This window comes from Musa acuminata, chromosome BXJ3-6 (genome assembly GCF_036884655.1).
Source record: "Musa acuminata AAA Group cultivar baxijiao chromosome BXJ3-6, Cavendish_Baxijiao_AAA, whole genome shotgun sequence".
Classification (NCBI taxonomy): domain Eukaryota; kingdom Viridiplantae; phylum Streptophyta; class Magnoliopsida; order Zingiberales; family Musaceae; genus Musa; species Musa acuminata.
In genome coordinates this window covers 33,328,571-33,356,568 of record NC_088354.1, presented here as the reverse complement: position 1 = coordinate 33,356,568, position 27,998 = coordinate 33,328,571, and the positions used below count along the sequence as shown (strand labels likewise).

The 27,998-nt window shown below is 37.2% G+C and overlaps 2 protein-coding genes across 17 annotated transcripts; both read left to right on the top strand.

The window, feature by feature from the left end:
- Window positions 1-15: 15 nt before the first annotated feature.
- On the top strand, window positions 16-18,675 carry LOC135585485 (uncharacterized). 7 transcript variants are annotated; one of them, XR_010497719.1, is made up of 14 exons: window positions 16-180; window positions 323-473; window positions 2,042-2,136; window positions 2,475-2,536; window positions 2,627-2,718; window positions 2,800-2,935; window positions 4,664-4,750; window positions 5,889-5,976; window positions 6,440-6,547; window positions 7,511-7,611; window positions 9,079-9,144; window positions 10,088-10,148; window positions 17,358-17,421; window positions 18,487-18,562. XR_010497719.1 is itself a non-coding variant. In XM_065156620.1 (14 exons), the coding sequence occupies exons 1-14, from the start codon at window positions 123-125 to the stop codon at window positions 18,506-18,508; spliced, it is 1,215 nt and encodes a 404-aa protein (XP_065012692.1). In that variant the 5' UTR covers window positions 16-122; the 3' UTR covers window positions 18,509-18,675. The 7 variants fall into 7 exon arrangements, 5 of the variants coding, with proteins under 5 accessions (XP_065012692.1, XP_065012691.1, XP_065012695.1 ...); XR_010497718.1 differs by lacking the exon at window positions 18,487-18,562 and adding an exon at window positions 9,241-9,347; XM_065156620.1 differs by lacking the exon at window positions 17,358-17,421 and adding an exon at window positions 9,241-9,328 and having other exon boundaries at window positions 18,487-18,675.
- On the top strand, window positions 18,553-27,990 carry LOC135641302 (exosome complex component RRP45B-like). 10 transcript variants are annotated; one of them, XM_065156614.1, is made up of 10 exons: window positions 18,553-18,675; window positions 20,728-20,937; window positions 21,108-21,203; window positions 21,291-21,405; window positions 21,596-21,676; window positions 21,785-21,973; window positions 23,142-23,401; window positions 23,519-23,577; window positions 25,848-26,077; window positions 27,673-27,990. In XM_065156614.1, exons 2-9 carry the CDS (start codon window positions 20,771-20,773, stop codon window positions 26,045-26,047), a joined length of 1,167 nt encoding a protein of 388 aa, XP_065012686.1. In that variant the 5' UTR covers window positions 18,553-18,675; window positions 20,728-20,770; the 3' UTR covers window positions 26,048-26,077; window positions 27,673-27,990. The 10 variants fall into 10 exon arrangements, with proteins under 10 accessions (XP_065012686.1, XP_065012689.1, XP_065012688.1 ...); XM_065156617.1 differs by lacking the exons at window positions 18,553-18,675; window positions 25,848-26,077 and adding an exon at window positions 19,199-19,647 and having other exon boundaries at window positions 23,142-23,246; window positions 23,326-23,401; XM_065156616.1 differs by lacking the exons at window positions 18,553-18,675; window positions 27,673-27,990 and adding an exon at window positions 19,203-19,647 and having other exon boundaries at window positions 23,142-23,246; window positions 23,326-23,401; window positions 25,848-26,040.
- Window positions 27,991-27,998: the final 8 nt, after the last annotated feature.

Genomic DNA, 27,998 nt, shown 5'->3' with positions numbered 1-27,998 from the left:
AAAGCGGTGAGTCGTTAAGGTCTGTGTTGCAAGTCTTCCCTCGGAAGAAGCCTCTCTCGTTCACCGCTTCCGTTTGCTGCCTATAAGAGGCGGCCGTTTGGTCTCCATCCGATAATCCAACAATGGAGCCGGCCGAATCTTCTCGCAGCAAAGAAGACTCCGACGTCTGGGCCAAACTAGGTATTCCTTCCCTCTCTCCATCTGCAACAATGCTTTAGGGTTTACCGCATGTTTCATCTTCTTGCAAGAAGATCTGTCATTGGTTTCTTGTGCTTGTGGTGGTTCGACCTCCGATGGGTGTTGATTCTTTGCTGCGGTGCAGTGCCCACTGATTCCACGTATCCCCCGATAGAGATAAGATCGCGGGAGGCCGTCATATGTTCGGAGATTACGAGCTCGTCGATTGAGAAGCATCCATGGTGCGAGATAAAGTGGAATCCGGACAAAGATTCGGCGATGATTAGAAACTTGAGGTTTGTAATTCGATGTCTGAAATCTTGTACTTTCGGCAGTGGTTTATTGATGCTCGGGTTGTAAGACTTCTTTCCTTGTTTAACATTTTGTTTTAAACCGGTGATGAGGTGTGTCAAACCACACTCCGAGTAAGGAGTGTCTTCCTTGGCAAGAGCATTTCTGGAATTGTAGGAGTTCTCCTGGCTAAGGATCAAATTTGGATAATTATTATAGGTGGAAGTATTGGCTTTTCCTTTTGAAAGAAATAGGCCTTGTTCCCTGCTCTACACATTTTCTTTATCTTTCCTGGCTATGGTTTTTGGCGATCCAAACAATTTTATTCAATGATTCAAGGGTACCAAATGACTTCTATATTAGTTTGTTACACTGAAACCACAGCAACATCAAATTAGTTTACAATTATATATCCTTGTTTGAGCCACATCATAGAAAATGCTCTTTTTGCCATCGTAGAATGATATTTGGAGTTGAAATCCGTGTTAAACACTATGTCAGTGCTATTTGTTGAGTTGTAACAGATAGGGTTACATCAAAGATCAAATTTAAGTCATTTCTTTTTTTAATGAATGAACTTATCAACCATATACAAAAATGGAGCATGGTTAATTTTTGTTGTTGATGACATTGTACAATTTGATAAAAGTTCAGTTGAGATTAATTTAGATTTTGAGTTGTGGAGGCAAACCGTAGATATGAAAGGTTTTATAATGAGTAGGACTAAGATTGAATGTGCCAAGGCCAATTTTTGGCAATATTCAAAGAAAAGCTTAAAATGTAGTTACAATCGATTGATAAGTTTCTTCAAGTAAAAGTTTCGAGTATCTCAAATCTATCAAATATGTAGGAGAAGTTGACAAAGGAATTGTTCATGGAGAAGAGTGACTTTTGATTATTGTATGCCTGTTAGATGAAAAGGAACATTTATGTGACAATTGGAAGGCCAAACATGCTTTATATATGAAGTGTTGGGCAGTTAAAAAGCATCTACAAAAACTCATTGTGGTTGAGATTAGAATGTCAAGATAGATGTGTGGGTTGTTATTACAAAATATAGAATAAGAATTATTTCATTTGTGAATAATTAGGTGTAGCCTCAGTAAATGATAAAATGTTGCGAATTCATCCAAGATGTTATTAACATGTTTGTAGGTGACTATAGATGCCTTGGTTGAATGAGATGAGTTGACCATGCTTAATGGTGTTAGAAAACACAAGGGAGAGAAACTTTATGAGAATCAATAAGAAAGATTATAATGCTTTTGATTTAAATAGGGATATTGTCTTCTACAAAGCTTAATGGCAGTCAAAGATTCATGTAGCCAAATGTAACTAACCATAAGTAGATGGGACGCTGAGCTGCTTGTTGTAGTTATTCATAACCCTTTTTTATAAGAAAATTTCACCAACACTGAGCTGCTTTGATAAGAAAATCTCACCCTTATATAAGCAATGTTTATGTAGTGTCTTGTATGATAATTTAGCACTGGTTGCTTCTTATCTGTAAAGCCTACATCTCTTTAGCTAAAGTTGTTATTCTTTTGCCTTTTCGCTACCTTTTTGGATCAAGTTCAAATGTCATCATCATTGATGGGAAAGTTGTTGGAGAAGAAACAGTGAACATTATAAGTGGCAGTGAAATCACTTCAGGACCTGATAGAGAAGGTTAGATTTTTTTGCCTTGACTATTATGTTCTTCTTTTACTCAATGACTGTTCGTTTAACTCCACACTTCATTACTCTTACGTGTTGAGTTTGTCACGTCTTAAAATTGTCTATTTGTTTATGATGTCATGGTTTCTCAATTTTAAATGTCCTTTGTAATTGTGGTCTCTAAGAAATAGGTGTCTAAATTAGACAGTCTTTTTGGCTTGTGCAGACTATCTGAAAAAAAAAGGAAAATATAAATTAAGGCTCTTGTAACTTGAACACAATTAGTTATTTTCTTGGTATTGCATTTTAAGCTAACTTTCTTTTTTTCTTGTGCTGGTTCTACTGATCAGTATTCTTGACCTATATTTTTGAGGCAATGCCTTCTCACAGAAACAATGAAAAAATAATAGAGGTCTCTTCTTTTTACCTCGTGTCATTTAATTTATATTATGTTCTTTGTTTTCTTTATACTGGTTGATATTGCTAGTTTTCTATATGCTAGATATCATTAGATGTCGAGCATGCAAAATGCAGCATATGCTTAAACATATGGCATGATGTTGTGACAGTTGCTCCTTGTCTCCACAACTTCTGGTAATGTTTTTGTCATACATTCCTTTCTTATATGAGCATGCTTTTGGATTCTTCATTTAGAACTTCCCTTCTTTCATACAGTAATGGGTGCTTCTCAGAATGGTTAAGAAGGTCATCTACCAAGTTCAACAATAGAGCACAAAGTGTTGTATGTCCACAATGCAGAGCAGTTGTATTTTCAGTTGGAAGAAATCATTTTTTGCATAATATTGAAGAGGTTGCTATTTCCACCATTTTTTTCACTTTTATTTCTATTCTCCTCAGTCATTAGCTATCTGTTCCTTTTTTCATTGTTAAATTAACAATGAAATGAATGCACATCAGAATAGCTTGTGGCATGTTCATATTAAGTGATATATTCTTTCTTTGTGAGCCAGAATATGCTCCAGAAATTTGCAAGATATTTCTGGTCTACTTGCGAGGGCTAGGTTGAATCCCAGTTCAAAAAATAATGTCTCTGTTGCAGATGCATGCTCGTGTTACGACATGCCTCTATCATCTAAGATAAAAAATAAAATGAATTTGCACCTGCATGCAACAAGATCTACCTACTAGTTCAAAGTTGAGGTATGTCCTATCACGTGTTATGAAATACTTAAGCATAAGTTATTAATAGTTGGCTGTTGAGTTGCATATTCTAATCGAATCCTTATTTTCAAGTCTATAACTATTTAAGTGTCATTATTTCCCCTAGTCATGTCTCTACATAAAGTCCAGATAGTCATGGCTTTCACTATGATTAATCTAGGAACACTGCCATTTTGCATGAACATACCATTTTGGTGCATGATAGCCCACACAGATGGTCCCTTGTAGGTACCATTTTGGTGCATGATACCGTATTTTAGTGTCTTTTATGCATGTCAGTTTCCTTTTGTTGACTTCTTTAGATGGATTTTTAAGTTGATCTGGGAGTATATGGGTAAACAGTTGGTTCGTTGAAACATTCATACCCTAAAGGCCACATTATTGTATTGTTGCATTTGGAAAATGATTGTGTCCTTAAATATCTGTTCCATTTCTTATAAAAAGAATCAGAGGCCATTTGTGGTTTTAGCTCTTAATGGTGTTGAAGGCATCAAAGCCTTTAAAGAATGACTTTTCTCACGTGGGTGTGAACTTAATGTTGTGATTGTGGCTGCTAGTCTTGTTCCAAAGAACAGGAAATAATTTGGCAGCAACTAACTACTACTGCGATGGCTACAAGTGTTCTCCAAATGAAAAGACATAGCTCTTAGTCTCTATGAATCTATTCATTCTTATTGTCTCCAACCTTTTGGATTTCCCTTCATTTAACAGATGAGAGTCAGATAGGATCACATGTAGTGCTAGATGGGAGTTGGAAAGAGGGTGAAAGATGTCTTTCTGGAGTTAACAATGAAGTAACTCTAAACCTTTTCTTGCATCTATTTTGTTTTCTTTCTTACTTTGTATTTTTACTTTACCATGTGCCATCATGGGGTACAACTTGCAGCAATTTCTTGTCCACAACTTCTGCTGTTCATATAATTTCATCTTCTTCCAAGGTTTCCCAAGTGAGAAAGGGAGGACCTGGATCCCACTCACAGGGACTTCAATCTTTTATGATTCTAAATTTTCAACTTTTATTTTGAAAAGATATCCTGTCTTCGCAACCAACAGTGTGATTTACTTTATTGGGACATGAGTATCAAGAATCAAGATAATGTCTATATTTACTGAATTGTACTTTTTTCTATTAAAGATCTATTTTGGATGAATTTACTATCTGACATTTTTTTATGTGTGTATCAAGATAAAATGAACAAGGTCATATGCATTTCTCAAAGATGTCATCAGATAGCTCTTTGGGTTTGTTGCTTCATGTTGTTCTGCTTGTTTCTATTTTCCCTCTACATTTTTTTGCTTTGAAGTTCTGATTGTTCTTTTTGTAGTGACTAAGCTGATTTTTAATCTCTTTTTGTAGGCTATCTTGCAAACATTTTCGTCTCTGAAGCGTTCCGATGAAGAAATTGCTTTATTGAATACTTATGCTTCAATTAAGTCTAATATTGTAAGTCCTCTATTCTTTAGTTTTTATTTGTAAGGTAATATTTGCTTATAAAAATTATAGAATGTTTAGTGATACTTTCTTTCTGAGCTCTGATTCATATTGCTCAAGAGTGTATAATTTCCTAATTATTGGACAAGCTAGACTACCAGCTAACTCTTTTCTTTTTTCATTCTGCAAAATTGTTATGGTGGAGACAGAGAAACTTTTTGTATATATAATTACATCAAAAGACTCTACTTTCACTGAGGAAAGATCATTTAAGAATATTATGCCGAGTGAAAATTATTCCATATATTGAAGTTATTATTTGTTGCTTAGCTATAGTTTCTTGTTGAAATGCATCTGTTTCAAGCTATTGTATCCTTTAAATATAAATAGAAATTTTAGTCTTGGCATCATTGTACTTGTTTTTTTTTTGTTTTTTGAAAAAGAAGAGATATCCAATATGAGATGAATTGTATTTCCAAACATTTGGTGATAATGCAGCTAGTGACTCAAATATGTGTACAAGACATGACTCATAAAAGACATAAAAATGATCAGTCAAAACCATAGAAACATGATACCGGTTAGTTTGCACCTTCCAGAATTAATATTTGATATTTGTTAAGCTTCCTGTGCATTTACATCAGGAAGAGGAAATAGTTTCTTTGACACCTAATTGCCAGCATTCTTATTGTCGGTGCAGATTACCTGTGAAACATACTCTTTAATCATTATGATTCACAACTTCTTAGGCCTTTGAGCTTCTTCATGTATATGCTTCCTGCAAGGTTTGAAATATCGTACCGTACCGACGTTTCGACATTCGCTCGGTACGGCACGATATAGTATACCGAGCGGTATACCGTTCGGTATATATATATATATATATATATATATATATATATATATATATATATATATATATATATATATATATATATATATATATACCGTCCGGTAACGGACGGTCCGTGTATTGGTCAGCTGACGGATTGGTACCGGTATTATTCGAAACTGCATATCTTGGCTTCCTATGCCAAAATGCTGAGTTGATTGCAACATTGTGCATGAGTTCTATAGCTAAAATGTTGAGATCATGAAACTGTTGTTTATTTGACTGGTATCTGATGCCTCAGTGCATTACTTGCTGCAGGTTGTGGGCATGCACACATCTAGAAAGAGGCCACACTCACTTTCTAATGATGACAGCAACGAAATTGCGCTTCCATGTCCTCAATGTGGTAATTTACCAACTTATCTACTCTAATGAAGCGTTTGTGTGGCTTATTGTTATAGGTTATACCTGGTATTTTCTCTATATAATTTAGTGGTTCTTAATTTGATTCTCTTGTGAGAAACAGATATCATGTTTAAGAAAATTTTATACAAAATAACTACTAAACCTCACAGGCCTGGTATTTAATATTTTGAAATTTCTGATTGTATCAAAAAAGATCTGAAAAATCTATTAATATTAAGTGACAAGTTGTGAGATACTTACTGAAATTATTGGGAAATTAAATTAATTTTTCTTGCACTGATGTATTTAAATTAGGTCTTTGAAAAACTTTTCTATGGTCTGCACCCTGTTGTGCAAACTTGGATCATTCACTTTTTTTTTCCATCTTAAATTTGAAAGTAGCTGCTGATTATTGATTCTTTTCTCATGAGGGCGCCATATTGTTGATTTAAAACTTTGAACAGGAAATGAACTTGGTGGATTTAGATGCAACAGAACTACCACTCACTTGCACTGTCAAGGATGTGGTGGAATGATGCCTTTTAGATCTGATTCTGTTGTACCACAAAAGTGTAAGTGCAACAATCATCTTATTTCTTTGTATTTTAGCATGGATCAAAAGAGAAGTTTCAGTATATTTTGGTATACAATTTATCGACTTTTTGTTCTATTTTCTATTTCTGCAAAACCAATGTACATGCTTAATCACTCTGCCTGAAATCACAGGACTGATTCCTATTATATGCAATGCATCAGCTACCGGCCTATATATTTCTCAATATTAAAAGAGAGGCATAATTCATTCACCTATTTATTATTAAAAATATAATTTCTTGATTTTGTTTACATTTATATTACTCAGTAGGTGGGAAAGTATCCACTCTATGGTACTCGTTCGACTGATGTTAAATACTGAATTACTGATATTACACGAAATGAGTAATATGTTAAGTTTCTAACTATTACAAAATTTTCCTGCTCTCATTTCTTTCATTCTCCATCATTGTTTCAATTTCATTCTTCGGTTTAAATAAATATTTTCAGTTAATTTCTGTGTATTTTATATCAAGATTTACATATAGAGTATGCTAAGTGTTCATTGAGATGATCATGCTGATTCATCTTTAATTTGAATTCATATGACGTACTTGGAAATCTTAAAAGTAAATCAACTAGTGATTTGTTTATAGGCATATAAATTAAGCTAGTTATATGAGTCAAATATCTCATGCTTCCATGTCCTTGTCTGACTTTGTTAATCATTTTATCTCTGGCTGTTCGTTGCTTCAGTTCATGTAATTAAACCACACTTGTCAATAAGCTTCTTATTTTGATACTTACAGTATATGGTATGCTTAATTTTAGGGAAACGAACAGTTATATCCATGTCCAGTTTGATATCATGCAATTCTTCCATAATATGTTAATAATAATGGCCACTATGTTTTTTTATCATCTTTTTCATATTTTTCCTTGACTATCTTGACCACATTTTCAGTGTGCATTTTGTTAGTGTTAAACCAACTTTGTTGCAGGCTTAGGATGCGATAGAGCATTCTGTGGGGCTTACTGGGCTGCTCAAGGTGTAGATGCAAGGGAATTCAACATGATTTGCCATCACGAAACATTCAAACCTGTATTCATGCTTCCATGATTTCTCTGTTTGTTTCTTTCCTATTCATAGTTCTCTCGTTGTTATCTCTCCTTGTACGACTGTGTCTTTGTTGCATTTGCATCATATTATGCAATTTTAATTTGAGTTTATTCAGTATCTTTTCTATCTGAAATAGGCAAATATTGAGATTTATTTATGTGATACATTACTACCATCTGGAAATTTATATTTTTGACGCCCTTTGTTTATAAATTTTGGACAACTTACCGCTTAAGCAATTATTTTGATATTCATCAACCTTTTGAGGCTTGAGAATAATCCATACCTAGTGTGTTGATTTTTTTTTCTACTTAAGTCAGATCGTGTTCTATTTATATTGCTATACACTAATTATTATTTGGTTGACATGTGATTCTTGTAGCTCTTTGGTTTTCTTGGTAGGTTGTCTTATTTTGCTACATGATCCAACTTTCTATGAAGAGACACCAAGAAAAATTGTAACTAAAGCTTGTAGAATGGTGCACATAACACCCCTATTTTCTGTTCCAATGTTATTGCCATTTGAGTTCTTGCCAGTCACTATGAGCTGACATAACTCAACATGTAAGGTATATGGCCTAGTCTCCTGCCTTGCTGATATCTTTATACGGTTTGTATTGGGTGATACAGCCCATTCAAGTTCCTGTGATTCTTTATATTAAGCTATATTATGCTGACCAATTTCACTGATTAGGACAGCTAGTAAACATACAGTAAACAATATCTAGTTCCCCAGCAAGAAATCTTAGGAGCGGGTGGACTGTTAAGTTACTGACAGTCGCAAAATCTTCTAGCTTTGTGTACAACGCTAACATTAATTGTACCCTGTTTTCCTTTTGTTATGGCATTGCTTATCTCAGGCATCTTAAATACTGTACAAATTTGCTTCTGCTTCTATGCTAAATTTCTATTGACTTTCTGTCTCTGTTTTCGTTTAGTGGTTTTATGTTGCGCTTCATTTTGGGAATTGGCTCATAAGATTTTTATAGAATAGAAAGATGAGATAGACAAGTTTGTTAAATATTATGAGCATAGAAAAAACTTTTAGGTCATATGAAATGGTTAGGTTCTCATTGATTCAAAATTCTTTTGATAAACAACACCATTGACAATCTGATTGGAACTTGTTTCACCATAAGGAGTAATGATTCTACTTATTAAAAATATATTTAGTTTCCATTTTGTCTTTTTAATAAGTTGGTTGTTTTTAGCTCTTTATGAGGAGTTTGGATGATATTATCATTCTTATGAAGGGTGGCACATTTTCCTGATTTGTGCATCCAGTTATTGACTTAGTTCTCTGAAACTCTATCCACCTAAATAGTTGGTGACGACACCAACAAGTGTAGATTATTTGCAGAAGATTTTTTTTGGCATTTTTTTGCAGCTTGGTCTAGTTCCAAATTCTTTGTCCCTATGCTGATCTTTTCTAAGTGTTTTTCTCTGCAGGTCTCAGAGCGTACAATTTCAAGAATTCCTGAGTTGGTTCACCAGAATAATCAATTTGAAAGAGATGTATGAAGACATTCTAATGCCATCTTTATTTGCAGTATTCGTACTACTATGCTTATAGTAACTCCGCTCTTATTATGTGAAAAATTGTAATTTAAGATCACAGAAAGGTGTATACAGCGAACAGGGAAGACACTGCAGGCTGTCATCTCAGATTGGATCATAAAGTTTGACAATAAAGAACTTGGTAATGTTCCATTTGCATGGTAAATGGGCATTACATGTTTGTCTTTTTCTTTGTTCTATTCATTTTTTTATATGTAAGGAAGGAGCGATGCATGTCTGGACCAGTAAATACTGGCTGGTATGAGCCAGTCTAGGCGAAATGACAACCTTTGGTCCATAGAACTACGAAATAATAGCTGTAGCTTAGAAAGCATACAATAGCTTTCAAGTAGCTTACTCATTTTTGGGGAGTCAGAGTATCATTGCATACAATCTCCTATTAAAATTTCTTTCCTATGTCGCTAGTTATAAATTTGCTTTATGTGGTCTTGGGCAGTGGAGAGGGGCTTCTTTAGATTCTTCAGTTGTTCATTGCTTTCTTTTAACTTGGCATCACTGCATCAACATCAGATGTATTAACCACATTGGTTAGAATTTTGGGTGGTGGCCTCCAATGTAAAACTTCAAATAGAAGTTTTTTTATTTTAGTGTAGTATGTGATGTTGTAGGCCGATTTTGTCCATGGTAATAAGATCCAGATGTTTGGTTCCTCTCCTACATAACACATCACCTATGATTGTTTATAGGTTTTCCTTATAACTTCTAGTATACACGTTTTCACTACTGGGCATTGTCATCATTCAAGTAATTCTAGTGTGATAAATTTTTAAAAGAAACAAGGTTTTTTATAAATCCTGAAATAACTGTTTCAAATAGTTCTTTTAGTTTCATGGTTATTACTTCTATAAACTACCATCTATATGAGTTTCTTCTTGTGCAGATAGAACAAACCTGCAATTGAATCATGTGGAGATGATCACTCCCATGACACACCTTTGCAAGTAAGTTTCACATGGTGTGATACATAAAGCATTACATAGTTTCAATTTTTTACCCCTTTTTATAGTGTTTTATTGATTTGGAAGATTTAAACACCATCTCTTTTGATTCTTTGAATTCCTAGAGTGAAAATTTATTCTTGATTATGCATTTTAAAGATATAAACTTGGCTAAATGCAGCAGTATTAGGTACTTGAACTGGTAGATGTGTTTTTAAACTGTGCTGTCAGAATTTGTTTGTTTCTTTACCAGATTTTTTACTATTGTACATGAGCATCCTGGGTAAGGACTAAATAGGCAGGTGCAAATTTGCCAGCTCTCTTTTTTTTTGTCCCCTTTGGTAGATCTTGCATGAGAAATTGCATATGTAATTCCCCACTCTGGAATAACTGCATTATCAAAACATGTTCCTATTCACATTACCTCTGACAATGCCTATTATGTTCTTTGCATGTGCTGAGTCTTATATCTTATGTGTACTATATTCAGTAGGTCAAGAAATCTCAGTGGAGCCAGTGACCATTGTATCTGCTTTCAAGATAGAAGCATAGCTTAGTTGTGGATAATCCATGCATATTAGACACATAGAGAGAGTGTATCAGATTCTGAATTCTGAAGTTCTGCCTATCTTGATAGATTGTATATTGGTCACAATCTTTCTGCATGTACACAGATCCTGCCAATCAGGGATTGATGGTGTAGGGTACTTAAGAATCTAACCTTTAGTACAAATTTCATTTGAATTCTTGTCGGGTGGCGGGAAGATTTATCATGCTTGATTATCTTTTACAATGCAATCATACAATATCATTTTTGTGTTTACTAAGAATTGGCGAGTGTGAGTGGATAATTCTCTTTCCACTTGACAAAAGAGGAGCCGGAAGTGGGGAACTGTATTGCCTGAATCTTGATCAAAGGAATATTAAGAGAGGTGATTGGTGGTGAACAGTGGTCAGTAGAGGGATTTGAATAAAAGTCAAAAAATGAAAGGCCCAGCTGCGTAACATCAAAGCATTTTTTAGTACTTGCAGACTTACACCACATTGACACGGACTTAGCTGGTTTTGCCTAAGTCGTGCGGCACCCTTGCGTGTCCGTCCGCAAAGGTCAGCCTCCCCAAAGACTCTCATTGTCCCTTAGGACCAACAAAAGAGAGAACAGGCAAAAGAGAACGCCTCAATTGGGATCCACAAGCAAACATGTCCGAAAAATACTTCATAGACAATGCAAATTACAAACAGACTTTACAAGCTCTGAACAGTGGCACAACAAAGGGTAAAATGGTCCATTACAGACCGAAAAGCTCTCTCACGTGTCCACATGACACAACCTTTATTTACAAGCCTAAAGAGGCCACCAACCCAACTAAAATGGGACTTATAAGCCTTCGGCCGCCCCTTTACATTCTGTACAGGGCATGAACATGCCAAAAGACACGGACACACATAAGCATTACATCCAACGTCTTGTTGAGAAGTTTGTCCGTGACATTCTCCCCCACTTATCCCTTCGACGTCCTCGTCGAAGCCTTTGTGAACACTGCAACTCTTCGCCTTTGCTGAGTCTTCAATCTTCTGCTCCAGCTGCAATGCGCCTCCTGGCTCCCAACTGCTCTCCGCTGCTGTTTTTGAGTAGTCGAACCTTTGATCCGCCATGCTGCTTCAACTCACCAATGACTCTGACTCTGGTGTGGGGTTGGCTGAGTTGTGTTGATCCTCGTTGATTCCTGCGGATCCACCAAATGAAGGAAAAGACCATCCTTACTGCGCCAGTCTCTCAAAATTTCCACATGCTGCCTAAACTGGGTGGATGCTTGTTGGAGCTTTAACGAGCATCGCCTCGCAAACTTCTGAAGTTTTGGGTCCTTCCTCCTCAAAATCTGCTCATTGACTCTTCTTTCAGTTAGTTGTCACATCCAAGTAGGTTCGCATCACTTCCGCTTTCGATTGGCATTTCGTTGGGAAATGAGGCGGACAATCTACTCTCAGTAGCACTGATCACCGTTGGTGAGGATTTGACAACTATTGTCTTCCATTATCTTCGAAGGGTCTTTGAACTTGTGCAGAGCTCCTCTGCTGGATAGATAAGAGAATTGGGGTACTCGGTTTCGCCCATCCTCTTAAGAGTTGAGAAGGCAAAGGTTACTTGACTTCGCCCGCCTCCTCGAGGTTGTACTTCACGCATCGAGCTGGTTACTGGCCTTCGCCTGCTCTTTGCTCACACTTCTGAAGCACATGAAGTGTTTGCACTCCTTGCGTTGAGTTAGCTACTGTGATTCACCTTCTCAATGCCATTGAACTTCTGGAATGCAAGAAGTTGTCACCCCAACTTGGAGTAATTCTCTGATAGATGAGGTCGCCTCTAGGATTGTACCGTCTTCTCCATCAACCCTGCCGCCTACTCCACTGAGTAGCAAAGGTACAACACCACGTACTGCCTGCTTCGTTCCTTGGTCGTGCACTCTTGCATGACCCGAAGTCCTTCACTTACGGCTATCTTGATGAGAAACTTGTTGACACCGGTCTTACGAAGTTTCTTGGCCTCTGCCCTTCAGCCTTGTCTCGGTACTTGGAGATTGCCTCTGCATGCTCCACCTCCTCGGCCCCTTTCATGACCAAACGCTCTCCCTCCGTGAGAGCAAGGGATCAATGACTTTGACGGAAGTCCCGCCTCTGCGGTACCATGGCGCTGCCATGCCCATGGCCCTACTATCCGTCGCCTCGCATCTGCATCCCTTTTCTTCACGATCAGTAGACATGTCTCTGTGGCACTCCTCTAAGTCCACCTCCATTCTAACTGATGCTTGATTTTGGGTAGCTAAGTCCCTCTGGACTCGTCGTCGCTTCCTCGCCCCTTTCGACCCCCCTGCTTCAACACCTCTGTGTTCTCCAAGCAGCTCCTTCTGGTCGATGGAAAGACAGACTGCACTCCCATGCATGGCCTCTGCCATCGCGTTGTAGGGTTTGCACCAATTCTGTTCTCCTTAGCTTCCTTGGTAGCAACGTTCGCTTACTTGACCTTGTCCTCTGACTTGTCGGGCTCCCTTAAGCGAATATGAGCTCTGGAGCAGTCCAACTCTCCAGCTGCTTCGATCATACCTCTGCATGATCAAGTCCCTCCCATGGGACTCCCTGGTACTTGCATACGAACTTTTCCCTTGGTGGAACCCAGCCCCCATATGCTGATGACCAAGGTTTTCATCCGATGCAAAATTCGGTGCACGCCCGGAAGACCCGCCTCTGCGGTACCATGGCCTTCACTCCTTGAATCCATAGCCCTTCTTGCCGTCATGTTGTTCACCAAAGCGGAGCTCCCAGTAGCTCCCGATCATACCTCCATATGATCTCATCCCTCACGGGACAAGTTGTGTGTATCGCATTGCCACGAACTGTTCCACCACGATCCGCTGCACCATGTCGCCTCCTGGTGACATCTCCATTGCATTCTGATCCTTGGGGAATAAACTCGAATTGTGAACCCTCCATGTGTGGCCTCTGCCAATACATCGCCGGGTCTCTTACACCTTCGATTTTGTTCGCTCCTTTGGCAATCGATCTTCATCCACCCACTCTTGGGTCACACCTAGATGAAGCACCGCTCTAGGACAGTCCGTCGCCTAGTAGCTCCCGAAGTCCGCCGACTTCGCTGTAATTTGTGCACCATTGCCTGGATCCTGGGCCTCTGCCCCTACCAGCACAATCTCTGCTGCGCACCGCTTCCTTCCTAGCAACTCGAATGGCAACACTGTGGCATATTCTTCAAGAGTATCCGCCTCTGCGTCCTCTTGCCCCGTGCTAAGGCCTTCTGAACTCAACTTCGCCTCCGCAAATTGAGTCGCCTTAGTTCCTTCATCAAATGCTCCTCCGAGATAAGGTGCATGTGCCCCGAAGCTCCCTTCGTCTTTGGCACCATGCAAGATGAGTCCACTCCGTTAGAATGAAGGACCCATGGAACAACATGATCCTGCTCTTGCCTCTGCAAGAGCTCATGTCCTTGACCTCTGTCTAAGAAAAGCACTGTGCCTCTGCTCCATGTTCCAACTTCTCTGCTGGCTCCCTTCATGCGGCTTGGGTGCTTCGCCAAGTTACACCCAAGTTGCTCCGCTCCTCGTTTCTGCATTGAGTCGATGGTGGCCCTCGCGCCCACCATTCCACGGGTCAGCCCTCCCTTGAGTCCGATCTCCACATCGACTCCAAGTGTGCCTTCATTTAAGTTGCTTCAGGTCGCTCCCCCACTTGATCTCGCAATGCATCCACTAATGCATTCTCTCGAGCGAGATCATGCGACGACTCCTCGCCGCTTGCTCAGTCCATCGAGCTTCGTGGAGTTGTTGTTTGTTGAGGTACTCCTCCTCAACATGTGAGGTCCGTCTCACATGATTCTCCCTCTGGAGAGCCGGGACTTATCCCTCCTGGATAACTATCCCGTTGGAGCAGCATCTCTCTTCGTTTTGGAGACCACCATCCCCTTGGACTACTCTGATCTGCTGAACAAACTGTGCATTGTTCTGCCTCTTGCAAACGCACTTGCTAGATTGCGCCTCCACGTCAATACAGCCACCGCTGCACCCCTCAAGGCCTAGCAACATGCTGAACTTGTTGCACACTTCAGCCTCCTACGGACGTATCCTTCACATGCCAAAGAGAAAGTTTCAATGCTCCATGGCTCCGAGTCTCGGCCGCCTTGGGATGGCCACGAACATTCCGTCGTCCGCATACAAGCCCATGCATGAGTACCAAATTCTTCGAGTTAGCAATTCCCCTCACCTCTGTGAGCTTTGCATAACTCTTTTGGTCGTTGAGCAACTCATTCCACCTTGGATGGTCTCATTCTTGCCAAGCGCCTCGCTTGCCTAGAGCACCATCAAGTATAGTTGTCAACGTTGAGCCGTAGCTCAAACTCAGCCACCCCAACCTTTGTGCGCTCCAAATTCTTCCAAGCTTGCCTGTTCTCGTGGTGCCTCTTGCGCGAAGGGTTGGCCATTCCTCTGAATGCCAATGTCAGATGCCCGCTCCTCTGAGCGACTCTTTTCCCTACATCTCCATGCCCGTTTTCCCCCAAACGGTCGCGCGTGTGCTGACTGCCCTCAACGCAGCCCCGCTAGGTCCCCCACGTTTGCATGGTAAGTGTTTCTATGAGTGCTTGTCCCGCTCTGATACCATATGACACGGACTTAGCTGGTTTTGCCTAAGTCGTGCGGCACCCTTGCGTGTCCGTCCGCAAAGGTCAGCCTCCCCAAAGACTCCCATTGTCCCTTAGGACCAACAAAAGAGAGAACAGGCAAAAGAGAACGCCTCAATTGGGATCCACAAGCAAACATGTCCGAAAAACACTTCATAGACAATGCAAATTACAAACAGACTTTACAAGCTCTGAACAGTGGCACAACAAAGGGTAAAATGGTCCATTACAGACCGAAAAGCTCTCTCACGTGTCCACATGACACAACCTTTATTTACAAGCCTAAAGAGGCCACCAACCCAACTAAAATGGGACTTATAAGCCTTCGGCCGCCCCTTTACATTCTGTACAGGGCATGAACATGCCAAAAGACACGGACACACATAAGCATTACATCCAACGTCTTGTTGAGAAGTTTGTCCGTGACAACATGGGACTCATTTTTTTCGAACCTTGGCTGTACTTTGGCAATAAAGCAAGTAGCTTGTTTGACTAACAAGTGATATTAAGAGATGTCTTTTTTATGAGATCACAGATTTATTGACGATTGATGGCTCTAGTAGGACCTTAAGTTAGTGATATCAAGAGATGTCATTTTTTATGAGATCACAGATTTATTGAAGATTGACGGCTCTAATAGGACCTTCTTCCAATTCGTTTATCGCCTGATGAAATGCATTGCCCCAAACTTTTAGTCATGCTGCTTAATAAATATAATGCTACTTAATCAATATAATACACTTTTAAACAATCTAAATATAGTTTTTTTTGTTTTGTTTATGTTACTATATGGAAACAGTTGTCAGTTTTATGTTAAACCTGGATGAAGCTGTTAAATGTGTTACATATGAGCTCAGTCTATGTTTTCAGCTCTTCATTCTCTGCTCAAACTGAATTCTGTTTGAGAAAATAGTTCAATTGATTATTGGCATACTTATGTTCTGGTTTGGCACAAACTTGTTTCAAGGGTCTTTTTCATTAGCAAGGGATTTGAAGGGAAAGGGAACATGTTCAAGGGGTATTTATAGTTTGTTGACATTTAAGGGTGAGATGATGAGGTTACTTGTGGGCTACTTCTAAAATTTTCCATGACCCTCAAATTACTTTACAGATGAAAAAGGTTGCTCCACATTGAAAATCAAGAAGTTCAGAATCTAAAAAAATAGAAATTCAGAATCTCAATATCAAATCGCTCATAGTGGTCAATTGACTGAAGAAGTGAACTATTTAGGCTTGATACATTAAGACGAGAAAGGAGATCTTCAGAGATGTGCAGCATGGTTAATAGCAACTGAGTGGGTTGCAGGCTCAAAGTGGTCAATTGACTGAAGCAGTGAACTATTTAGGCTTGATACATTAAGACAGAGAAAGGAGATCTTCAGAGATGTGCAACATGGTTAATAGCAACTGAGTGGGTTGCAGTCCTTTCGTGGCATCTCAGTCAAGGACAATGGCTAGGTAGTGATGCTGCATACAGGTGTGCAGGACAAGTTGGGAGCAACATACATTAGATTGAGAATACTAGGCATGACTATATAATGATAAAATAATATTTTATGATACCCTAAGCATTTTGTAGTCAATTTTCTGTTGGGCCTGATTCTTACAAGCTGAGCTTGGGATGAACCTGGGGTAATCTAGTTCTTCTGAAGGAAACTTGTTGGCATGATCATATGCACCCCTACATTAAACATTTCTTTGTTTGCAGGCCTCGTCATTTTTACATACTTTATGCTATTTTAATATGATTTAGAATGCTCATTCTCTCAAAGACTACAACTGTTTATCCCATGGCAGTAGGTGTGTTTATTTTGGGTCTATAGGTGACATAGTGAACTAAGATTGTTTTTGTTAGTAACTAGAGGTGAGCTTTTCATTAGCTTTTGTAACTCGTAAGTTGTCATTTGTTAAACAGTTGATTGCCATTAGGTTGTATGTGTGACTTCTAAATCATCTTTTTGGTTTAAAATTGTGTCAGTGTTCATCTTTATCAAAATATTTTGTTAATTATTCGTTTCAAATGGATGCAGTGATTGTTATGACAAATTGGTTGATTATCTGTTATACTGGTTTCGCGTGTCATTGCCTAGTCATGTAAGTGCTTTTTGACAATTTCTGTTAAGACTTTTATGGCACTTCGAAGTGTTAGGCATTCACCTATAGCTTGTAGATCTGTGCTTATTAGCATGGATTTTATGTATGTGCTGCTGAATTTATATCTGCATGCTTCTGCAGTGATGAGAAGTTAAAAGGGCCAGTTCAAAATAAGATTACATTAATAGTTCCTTGCATGATAAAGAGTCTTCACCATCCTTTCTGAGTTCTTGTTTGCATTAGAAAGCAACCAAAGAAACATGAATTCTCCAAAACACATGCCTACTCAGAATCAGATGCTGATATTTAAACACATACCTATAAATATGTTTGTGCAAGATATTAATACTGCAAAGATTCATGCAATTCTGTTGAAAGCTCTTGATCCAAAATCCCCTTTGAAATCAATATTCACTAATTTTTTTGGCATAAGTATTTCAATATGGCTGCAATTTGATGGGTTTGATCAGTTATATGCAATTTCATCATTCTTAAATATCATCAAAAGGTTTATATTCTTGATCCATTCATAATTGTCTTTGATCAGAGTAATTAAGGTATGCCATTTTCATGTTTACATTAAATTAAAAATGGACTCATCAAATTTATGAAAAAGTTTCTAGTATTTACCTTTTTTTCTAAGAAATAGAATTGTTCATGTTGGGATCAGAATTTATTCCACTAGAAAAAGGTATAATGTTTTAAATGTATAGGATATTACAATGCACTTGCAACCCTTGTCTTATGATAAAAATAATGGTAGATACAATGGCCTGGAAGATATTTTATTTTGATAATCTGTGACGAGTGCCAGATACCTATTGTTTACGGAAGTGTTTATGTGCAACATCTTAATTGCCATCAGAGTTTGGAAAACACTATCCAGGTGGAGTGAATCACCAATGAGAAATTTCAGAAGTGATTCAGTCCACTCAATGTTTGATGAAACATTTCTTGTTTAATTCTATTAATGGATGTTATCCGCTCTCAGATGAATAATAGATTATGAAGTTGATGAATACTAACATTGTCTGTCGTGCTTATCTTTGGTGGTCCACTGTTCAGCTTCTCCCACCTGATGCGTTGAATAGGGATAACTGCTGGTATGGTCATCTCTGTCGTACCCAACAACACAATGAAGAACATGCCAGGAAGAGAAACCATGTTTGTCGCCCAACTAGAGGGAACATAAATATGTAACATCTTCCATATTTATATAATTATTCTCAAGGCAATCTACCAAAACTTGTGCAGGTACTGTGAAGTCTTTTCCTTTGTTGTATCTATTGTTAGTTTTGATGTATTTTGCTAACTGATATACTATTAGTTATCTATCCATGAGATGTTTATACAAGTGAATCTGCTCTCGGATGGTTTTGTTTGTCTATTCCTCAGTAACGTCAGATTGTTCTTACAGCTTATTTTCTCTAGATGTATTTTGCTTAATCCATCATTAAAGTGTTTTGAGTTCCATATTGTATCATATCACATCAAATTTCTTTTCGGTGCAATCTTATTTCTTAAGATCATACATTAGGTTATTGCATGCTGCCGTCATCGGACCAGATTGAAGGATACTAAACCTGATTTAGAATGTTCGGAAAAAATCCATCCTATTATCATTCCTTATATTATAATTGATAATTATTATTAGGGTATTCACTATTTTAATTTTAGGTATTAGAATATAACTTGGATTTTTTTTATTATAAAATATATTAAATGTATCCACATCTGATTTAAACCGATTTGGGTCGAGTCTAATACCAAACAAATATAAATTATCGATTCCAAGAAAATAACACCGAGATTGGGTACTGTCTTTATTTCCTGGCGGCCCGATTTGTGATTGCTTTGCTTAGTGGTTAATGTGGCTCGAAACAAAGCCACAGACACCAACAAAACCAACAACGCTTTGTCGCTTACATAGGCGTTCTTTTTTCCCTCTCTCTTCACTCTGCTCGTCCCTCCCCTCCTTTATTTAGGGTTTGAAGTATTTCGTGGAGAATTTTTCTGTATCTCAAACCTATTCCCCCTCTTTTTCTTCTTCTCCCCACTCTTTTTGAAGATTTCAAGTGAAGCGGAAAAGATGGAGCAGAGATTAGCAAATACTTGGCGGATGACCAATAACGAGAAGAAGTTCATAGAGAGCGTGCTCGCTTCCGACCTCCGAGTTGACGGCCGTCGCCCCTTCGATTACCGTGATTTGACCATTAAGTTCGGGAGGCATGTGTTTCTTTCGCCACCCTACCCTGCTCTAATTCTTGTTCCTTTTTCTTGGAGATTCATACATAGCTCCTCGGTTTTGCCAGTTTTAAGAAGGTAAAGATCCATATGTGGTCTGGTCACAATAATGGAAACGGAGTCTCCAAAGTATTAATGTCATTATAAGGGAGAATCCCCGTTTCTTTGTCGCCTATCTTTGGTTCTTTTTACGTTCGTGTCAGATTCACCGATTAAGATATGGTTCGTCCTAAGTCTGAGGAACTTTATAAAACTGTGTCTATTCTTCATTTTAAGTGCCTAAGAATTAATAGATACTAAATCTTGTGTGATCACATCTTTGTTCAAAAGGAACTATTTTACAATTAGAATACCATTGAAATAGTATGAGACTTACTATGCCCGTGCTTAGATTAGTTTCCTGCGATGATTGTGCAACTCTTCTTGGTTGCCTCCAAGTATTTTACCTGCCGGAGAGAAAGCATGTTTATAATTATAGGTGAGGTGAGAACCAAATTGGAATACTGTCCTTGTTGATTTGGTTACATTTAGTGGATTGGGGATGCCAAAGTAACCCTCCCTCCCGTTCCTCAAATTGGAAAAAAAGTTGTAACTGAAAATGATTTGGTGTATCTTACAAGAACAAGTGAGAAAGGAAAATTTTCACTTGCTTTCTTCCTTTTAGTGTTTTTCTCTTTTTAAGTTTTTGGTTGGAATTTACTAATAGCGAGTAGAAATGCATCTTCTGGAGATATATACATGGTTTTTTCATTCTTAATTTTCTTAGTTGTCTTGCTACACCTTTTTCTTGTCACTTTTACATATTCTTGATCTATGTTATCTACAGCTTCTGGTTTCTGATGTGTCCATACTACATTTATGTACACTTGTATATCAGTGTTTAACTGACACATTATCTGTTATTCCAATGGTAGCTTCTACTGTCATTTGTACCTGCCTACTGTAAGTTCCCATGTAAGAGATATAAGCTTTGTGTCCTTGTATTCACTTTGAACACTGTATGTGCATCATTAAATGACTAGCTTTCAAAAGTCATTAGTCAGGACTTAGTTTTACCTGCAGAGAACAGGGTTTATCAGAAGTGCAACTAGGTCAGACACGTGTGATGAGCTACGTGACTTCTCAGCTGGTGCAACCTTATCGAGATAGGCCAAATGAAGGGACTCTCTCAATTTTTACTGAATTTTCACCAATGGCTGATCCATCTTTTGAGGCAGGACGTCCTGGAGAATTTGCTGTTGAACTTGGCCGTGTTATAGATCGTGGACTTCGGTGAGTTTTGTTGTAATGTATTGGTGCATATTGATACTCCAACATGCTAAAGATCTTACATACATGATTTCACACTAGCGGGCTTGATATTGGGCATAAAAATAATGGAATCATTTTCAATTCAAATTATGGACAAACTACAATCTACTTAAAATAAAGTTATATTACAGGGAAAGCAGCGCTATGGATATGGAATCGTTATGTGTTGTTGTAGGGAAATCAGTATGGTCCATACGTGTGGATCTTCACATTGTTGATAATGGAGGGTATGGAAAGGAGTTGTAGTTTCTAAATAATATCCTTTTAAGCAATATTCTTCTTTCAAATGCTGATTGTCTGTTTCTAATAATTAGAAATCTCATTGATGCTGCTAATATCGCCGCTTTGGTTGCCCTCTTGACGTTTCGGAGGCCTGATTGTACATTAGGAGGTGATGATGGTCAGGAGCTCATAATGCATGATGCTGAGGTTAAGTCAAATCTTATCACCTCAATGTAAAATTCAAAAGTTCTTTGCCATATATGGCTACCATAAGCTGTATGTCTAAATTATCTTAAAATTTCTTGTTTAGCTTTATTTCACTAGCTAAACTTCAAAACCAGAATGCCTATTTTAGCAAACATGCAAATATATCATTATTTATCTCATATTTTTTCAGGTTAGGGAACCATTGCCTCTAATAATCCATCATCTTCCTATTGCAGTAACTTTTGCAGTTTTTGGTGAGGGTAACATCATGGTATGATGAAGAGTACGTTCAAAATCAACTTCTTAAAATTTTTGCTAGAGGTAATGAACTAGTTTTTTCTAGTTCATGCCAACTGATCTGGAATATTATGTTCTCTAGGTGATTGATCCAACACATAAGGAAGAGATGGTGATGGGCGGCAAGATGACTTTTACAATGAACTCGAATGGTGACATTTGTGCTGTTCAGAAGGCTGGAGGAGTGGGTGTCATGTCAAGCATAATAATGCAGTGTTTACAAATTGCTTCTGCGAAAGCTGCTGATATTACAAGTAAAATAAAGCATGCAGTGAGTCTGACAAGATCCTCTCTTTTGTGTTTGCTTGTTTGTTTAGATGTGATAGAATTTTGTACATATGGTAGGTTTTTATCTGTAAGAGCATGACAAGTGTGGTTGGCTAAAACTGTAGGATGTTTAGTTGTTTTCATGGTTGCATGGCTCAGAATTGCATATGGCATATCCTTCCTTGTGGAGTAGTTTTAGTCAGTATGTGCATATGGGCTTGTATTTCTAATTTTAGCTCTTGTATCATCATAATATTTCTATGCCTATATGATAACTAAAAAATGGTTATTGGATTTAATAGCATATCTAGGTTCTTTCTGATATTATGATTGAATGAACTATGATTTGCATATGAGATGTTCCTTCTTTTTTGGGTTGATTGTACTGCTAAGTTCTATGTATAGCAGGGTGTTTTGTTCATGTAATGATCCTCTTCTAACATATATCAATTACTGGTGCTCTTTTTGATTATCTACTTCATGGGAGAGAGTTATACCCAAAGCTATTAAGTATGGATACCAATGCTAAACAAAGATAACTAAAGTAAAGATTAGTTTTGAAGTAAGATAATGATTCACAATGCTCAACAAGGATAAGTAATGATTAATTTTTTAAATAAGATAATGATTTACCAATATGCCTCTTGGACTTGCATGCTTTCTTATTTATAATTGTCGGAGTGAAGTATTCTTGTTAAAACTCGAACTTTCAAAAATGCAATCCTGCTAGAAAAAAAAAATTTGCATAACCAAAGGGGCCACCATGTGAGGGGGTTCAAGTACATAATACAACTATTTTTCTTATATGGAGCATTGGATAGCTAGCTATAAATTAATAAAGGAATTTTTTGCTGATTATCTTATTATCTAACAGTAGACCTGTGACTATCAATTAAATAAATTATTGTGCAACAACAATAGCAAAATTTATTATCCCAACCAAATTCCTGAACCCAATGGTGGAGCCTTTTTTTGTTGTCTGAGTATAATTCTTGGATTAATTGTCCACAATAACTTCCCTTAAAGGATGTTTTGGAGTATTTGATATATATTTCTGTGAGACCATACAACACATATGACCTAGTAACTTGTCATTGATCTCGGAGAACTTTTTTATTTTATGTTAGCCAACTCTCTGGCAGTTGTATAAAATTGTTCTACTGGATTTTCAGGTAGAGATATACAACACTGAGAGAGCATCACAGAAGGCTAACCATTATTTATTAGAAGTGGCAAACCAAGTTAGTCTTTCTGATGTCATCATGAAGGAGAAACAAGTTGAGAACTTAATAGAACATCTAGCATATATGCCATTGGATGAACTAGAGAACTCTAATCAAGGTGATGCGTTGGCAGTTGACACAAGAACAAAGCACGAGAGCATTAGCCAAGGAAGATATACTCGTGCATTTGTTCGTGGTCCTGCAAATTGGTAACTTTTCTGTATAATTGTGTTTCTTTTGTTATATTACTATATATTCCAGTGTTGAATCTTAAACTTTATTTTAGTTGTATTTATCATGTGAAGAATTATCTATTCCAATTTTAGGGATCCATACTCAAGGGGGATTTCTTCACGTTTGGCTACAAGCTTTCCAACTTTACCTGGTATAACTTGATCTTTTAGGACATGCTTGTCCTCTGCATCATTTTGTTGCCCCTGGTTGAATTTATATCCAGCTATTTTTTCTGCCAATTATGTGAGTCCAAAGATGGTTCTAGTCAGTTAGCCATTAAATAGTGCACAACACTCCAGGCATCAGAGATATTTGCCCCTTACGATTAGTAAATTTTAGTTAGCAATGTATTTACCTTTTCAGGAACAAGGTTTAAACTTTTGAATCACATTTGTCAATATTTTTTTCTTATCCATGCATTCAATCTAGTCTTGTTTGTGAATGCTTAAAAAGTTGAAAACAGGATCAAGAGTAGATTTTTGAAGAATTGTATCAAGATCCAGAGTAGGTGATATGGATTACTGAGATTTCAGTTTGGTGAGATTTATAATATGTATTAGAAATTCAATAAAATTAAAAATGTAAAAATGAGAAAAATAATAATATAAGAATAACTAAAAATCTGTAATATTCAGGAACTCATGAAACATTCTAATCTAGTATAAAGACAGAGAAAAACTATGAAATATGTATTGTGAATTGTTGTATGCCTCTTGGGATGTATGATTCGTTAATTCTAAATTTGAAGCTAAACATTTTGAACTTTATGATCAATAATTTGAGTCCCAGAAGACATGATTTGTGTCTCAGGTAGTCGAACATAATATGCTATTACATAAAGGTAGGGATCCTCTTGGTGGTTACATCACTTGACTACATATGGTTAGTGATCCTCTTAGGAATACATGCAATTTATTTTGTAGGGATGCTATCAACTGTTACCTTGCTCTCTGACTACAAAAAGGTGGGAATACCCTCAGAATACAAAATTATAAATATTGTGTATGTAATTTAACAGAATTTTGTCACTCATAAACATCCTAGCTGATTCTTACTTATCTGAAGTCTGTGATAGTAGGCAGTTATTGTTATGATTGTTTTGGTGTTTTCTTGAGTTGAATGTGATCTTGATTAAGATGAGCTGAATTTTAAGAGTGTGAGATTTGGCTAGAAATAAGGTTCTGTGACACAGATGCTCAGGTCAACTCGTTCAATCAGTTGGCCCAGTTCTAGAAGACTGGTGGGAAAAGGGAGATTTGAAGCTGAAGGAAAACCCAAGAGGGGGAAAACCAAGATAACAAGATGCTTTGGGCTTCAAGAAAACATTCTTAAAGAAAAATCCATAATAAAGATTTGCAGTTGTTCACTGACGCAAAACAATAGTCTTTTGAATATTATATGACCCAGTTGGCAACCATCACAAAAAGTTTACAGGAGAGCAAAATTGCATCCATTTCTTTTTCTAGCAGTATTTGAATACTTTTCCCCCCTATTGTCCTACCTCTTGAGATGGATTTTATGATTTTTTTTTGTGGTCTCATTAAGGCATCAGGCAAGTAATATACCTTGATGACTGGTAAAATCACAACCTTTTATTCCCATATTTTTATCTGAACCCCAAGATATCTATACGTTAAATTTTTTGGGCATGTATACCCTTAAAAGTTTGCCAGATTGTGTTTATGCTCTAAATATCCATATAACATAATCACTCTTGTAAACCAACAAATACCTAGTTGTCACAAACCATCCATAAGCATCAAAGTTATTCCAGTTAAATGAGTTATTGTGAAATCAAGTTGCTGCTTGCTACGTTCGCTCCTCCATTGTGCCTTTATGCAATGATGAAAATTTGATTTAGCATGTTTCCTGAAAATTTTGTTTCCCCTGATTTAAGTTTTTGTTTCAGCTATGTGAAACCAAGATACAGCTTGCTATGTCTGTTCCGCCATTGTGCATCGATGCAACGATGAAAATTTGATTTAGCATTGTTTCTGAAAAATGTTTTTTGCCCTGATTAAGTTTTTGTTTCAGCTAAGTGATAGATTTTTATTAGGATACTAATGCACAGTAGTAATTATGTTGTCTGACATGATAATATACACTTTTTGGTATTAAAATGTTTTTAGCAGTGAGGACACTTGCAAAGCACTGGTGAGAATTCAGTGCTGCAGATTTTAGCCAATAGGATATAGACACATGCATAGCATGTGACAGTTTGTGGCAACGTCTAGTAAAGAAGAGCTGAACAAGACCAATCAACCTAGGCATTTGACTTTTTGGAAGAGATTTAATCTTGCGTTCCCCCTGCTTTTGATTGTTTTCTTCTGAAGATGTCTATCATGTTTTCATTCTGAATAATATTATTGTTGCGGAAGTTCTTCTGCCACTTGTAACAGATCACCATTGATGGATGTACAGGTCCTTCAACTAAAGTTAAGGAACACAATGTTGTTACAAGCAATGAGATGACAGTTGAATATACTGTTGAGCATACGACAGGTGCTTCTAGTTCTAGCACTAGAGTCTTAGGTGCTCCAGCCGTGAGACCGCACAGTAAAGGCCCAAAGAGTTTAAAAGATGCTGTGAAATTAAGAACTAGAAGGAAGAGTGGCAATTGAACTAGATTTACAAAAAATTACCTCTTGAAGGTAAGCTAATCTTATGTCTACATAAATGCTGCTTCTAAGCTTCTGCTTCGTGTACTGCAGTTAATTTATTATTTTAAAATGTGTGATCCATCTGCCTTCTTCCAACTCTAGAAGCTTTGAATTATTTAACATATTCTCAACATTTCTATTATAAAGAATGTAGATACTCAACTTATGTAATGAACTTTCAACCTGCACCTTAATTCTTATATGTTTTCACTAGCATTTTTTGTCCATGTTATTTTGGATTTGCTCTTTTATGAGAAATTGATAATTTCCTAGTTGAGAGTAGGACTAAAACTGAATATATGAGATGCATTTTTAGTAATTCTATGAATAGATAAGAGAATATGGTTAAGTTCGATGGAGAAGAAGTTCCTTTAAATAAGAGTCTTAAGTATCTTGGATCAATTATTCAACAAGATGAAGAAATTGATAAAGATATTTTGTATAGATTATAGAGTAAAAATAGAATGATTAAAATAACAAGGGGTGCCAGGAGTTATGTGTAATCATTGGATACCTTTGAGATTAAAGGAAAGATTTTATAAGATAATTGTAAGACCAACAGTACTTTAAGGATCTGAGTGTTGGGCAATTAAGAAACAACGTATACAAAAAGTTTGTGTTGTTAAGATGAAAATATTAAGATGGATCCATGGAGTTACTAGGAAAGATAAGAAAAGAAATACTTTTATTTGTGAACAATCAGATATCACTTCGATAAAGGATAAGATAAGAGAAAATCATTTAAGATGGTACGGGCATGTACCTAGGAGACCTTTAGATGCGGTTAGTTAGAAGAGGTGAATTGATTAATGTTAGTGGTACGAGAAAGGGTATTGGAAGATCTACAAAGGCTTTAATAGAAACTATAAATAAAAACTTAAGTACTTTGAATTTAACTAGGCATATGACACTTTACAGTTATCAACGACGACAAAAGATCTATGTAACTGACTTTAAATAGTTGAGACTTACAGTTTTGTTGTTGTTGTTATCGTTGTTGAACAGTTGCTCATCATTAGATGATTAGATTTTTTTTCATTATTTCTCCCCTTAATAAAACATTAATTCATGCAATCCTCTTCTTAGCTAGCTGAACAGCCTGAACTGAACAACCTTCAACACAAGCTGTTATGTATGCTTGATCTTAGATTGCCATTTGATTTTGCATGTACCATCTATTCGAAAGAAGAGCTGCATTAGCATCCTACTTTGGAAGACTTCAGCTGGGTTTTTCGGCGTTTGAAACACCACCATCATTAATCAGTATATTTTAATTACATTTGAGCATACATACTCTATTAGCTATGTTTGACCAAACCATCTAATGTGATTAGGCGATCACATCAGATGTATCAAGTAGCTGAACTGGGTTATCAGAGATTTCCGAGTGTTGTAAGGGGATTTTTGGGTCCTTATAGGAATCTGTTGATTGTGTACTAGCAGCTAAAGATGATTATTGTAATTTGAGATCTTAACTTCCTTTTCCTTTTCCTTCCTATGGTGATTTCTCTCCTTTAAGAAATTTAGTTGGCATTTTTCCTGAAGCTTCATTTCTTTGCTAACTTAGATATATGTGTTATGGCCAGGCTTTTGGTGCGTTTTGTTAGGACCGAAGACCTTTTTACTGGAGACCGAAGAAACAACTCTCTTGCACGCTGAAAACTCTCTTGGATGACAATATGTTTTGCTTAGTTTCTAGAATCCATAAAAAATCATAGTTCAGTTTGCTGTATTTGTTGCAGCTGTTCATAAAAAGCCATATATTGTTTACTCGAGCGGTCACATAAAAAAATTGTGTCAATATCAAATTAGTTCAGTTTGGTTGGCTTGAGATTATACCAAGTCATGTCTGTTATTCTATTGTACATTAGAATCAAGGAAAGGTCTAGATGTTAAGATCTCAATCAACTTA

Excerpts from the sequence above, each read along its gene's own strand:
- LOC135585485 (XM_065156619.1), top strand. The coding sequence starts at position 123 with ATGGAGCCGGCCGAATCTTCTCGCAGCAAAGAAGACTCCGACGTCTGG. Across the intron at positions 474-2,041 it reads GCGATGATTAGAAACTTGAG|TTCAAATGTCATCATCATTG; the intron begins GTTTGTAATTCG and ends TTTTGGATCAAG. Across the intron at positions 7,612-9,078 it reads ATCACGAAACATTCAAACCT|GTCTCAGAGCGTACAATTTC; the intron begins GTATTCATGCTT and ends TTTTCTCTGCAG.
- LOC135641302 (XM_065156609.1), top strand. The coding sequence starts at position 19,511 with ATGGAGCAGAGATTAGCAAATACTTGGCGGATGACCAATAACGAGAAG. Across the intron at positions 20,938-21,107 it reads GTTATAGATCGTGGACTTCG|GGAAAGCAGCGCTATGGATA; the intron begins GTGAGTTTTGTT and ends GTTATATTACAG. Across the intron at positions 21,677-21,784 it reads TTGGTGAGGGTAACATCATG|GTGATTGATCCAACACATAA; the intron begins GTATGATGAAGA and ends TATGTTCTCTAG.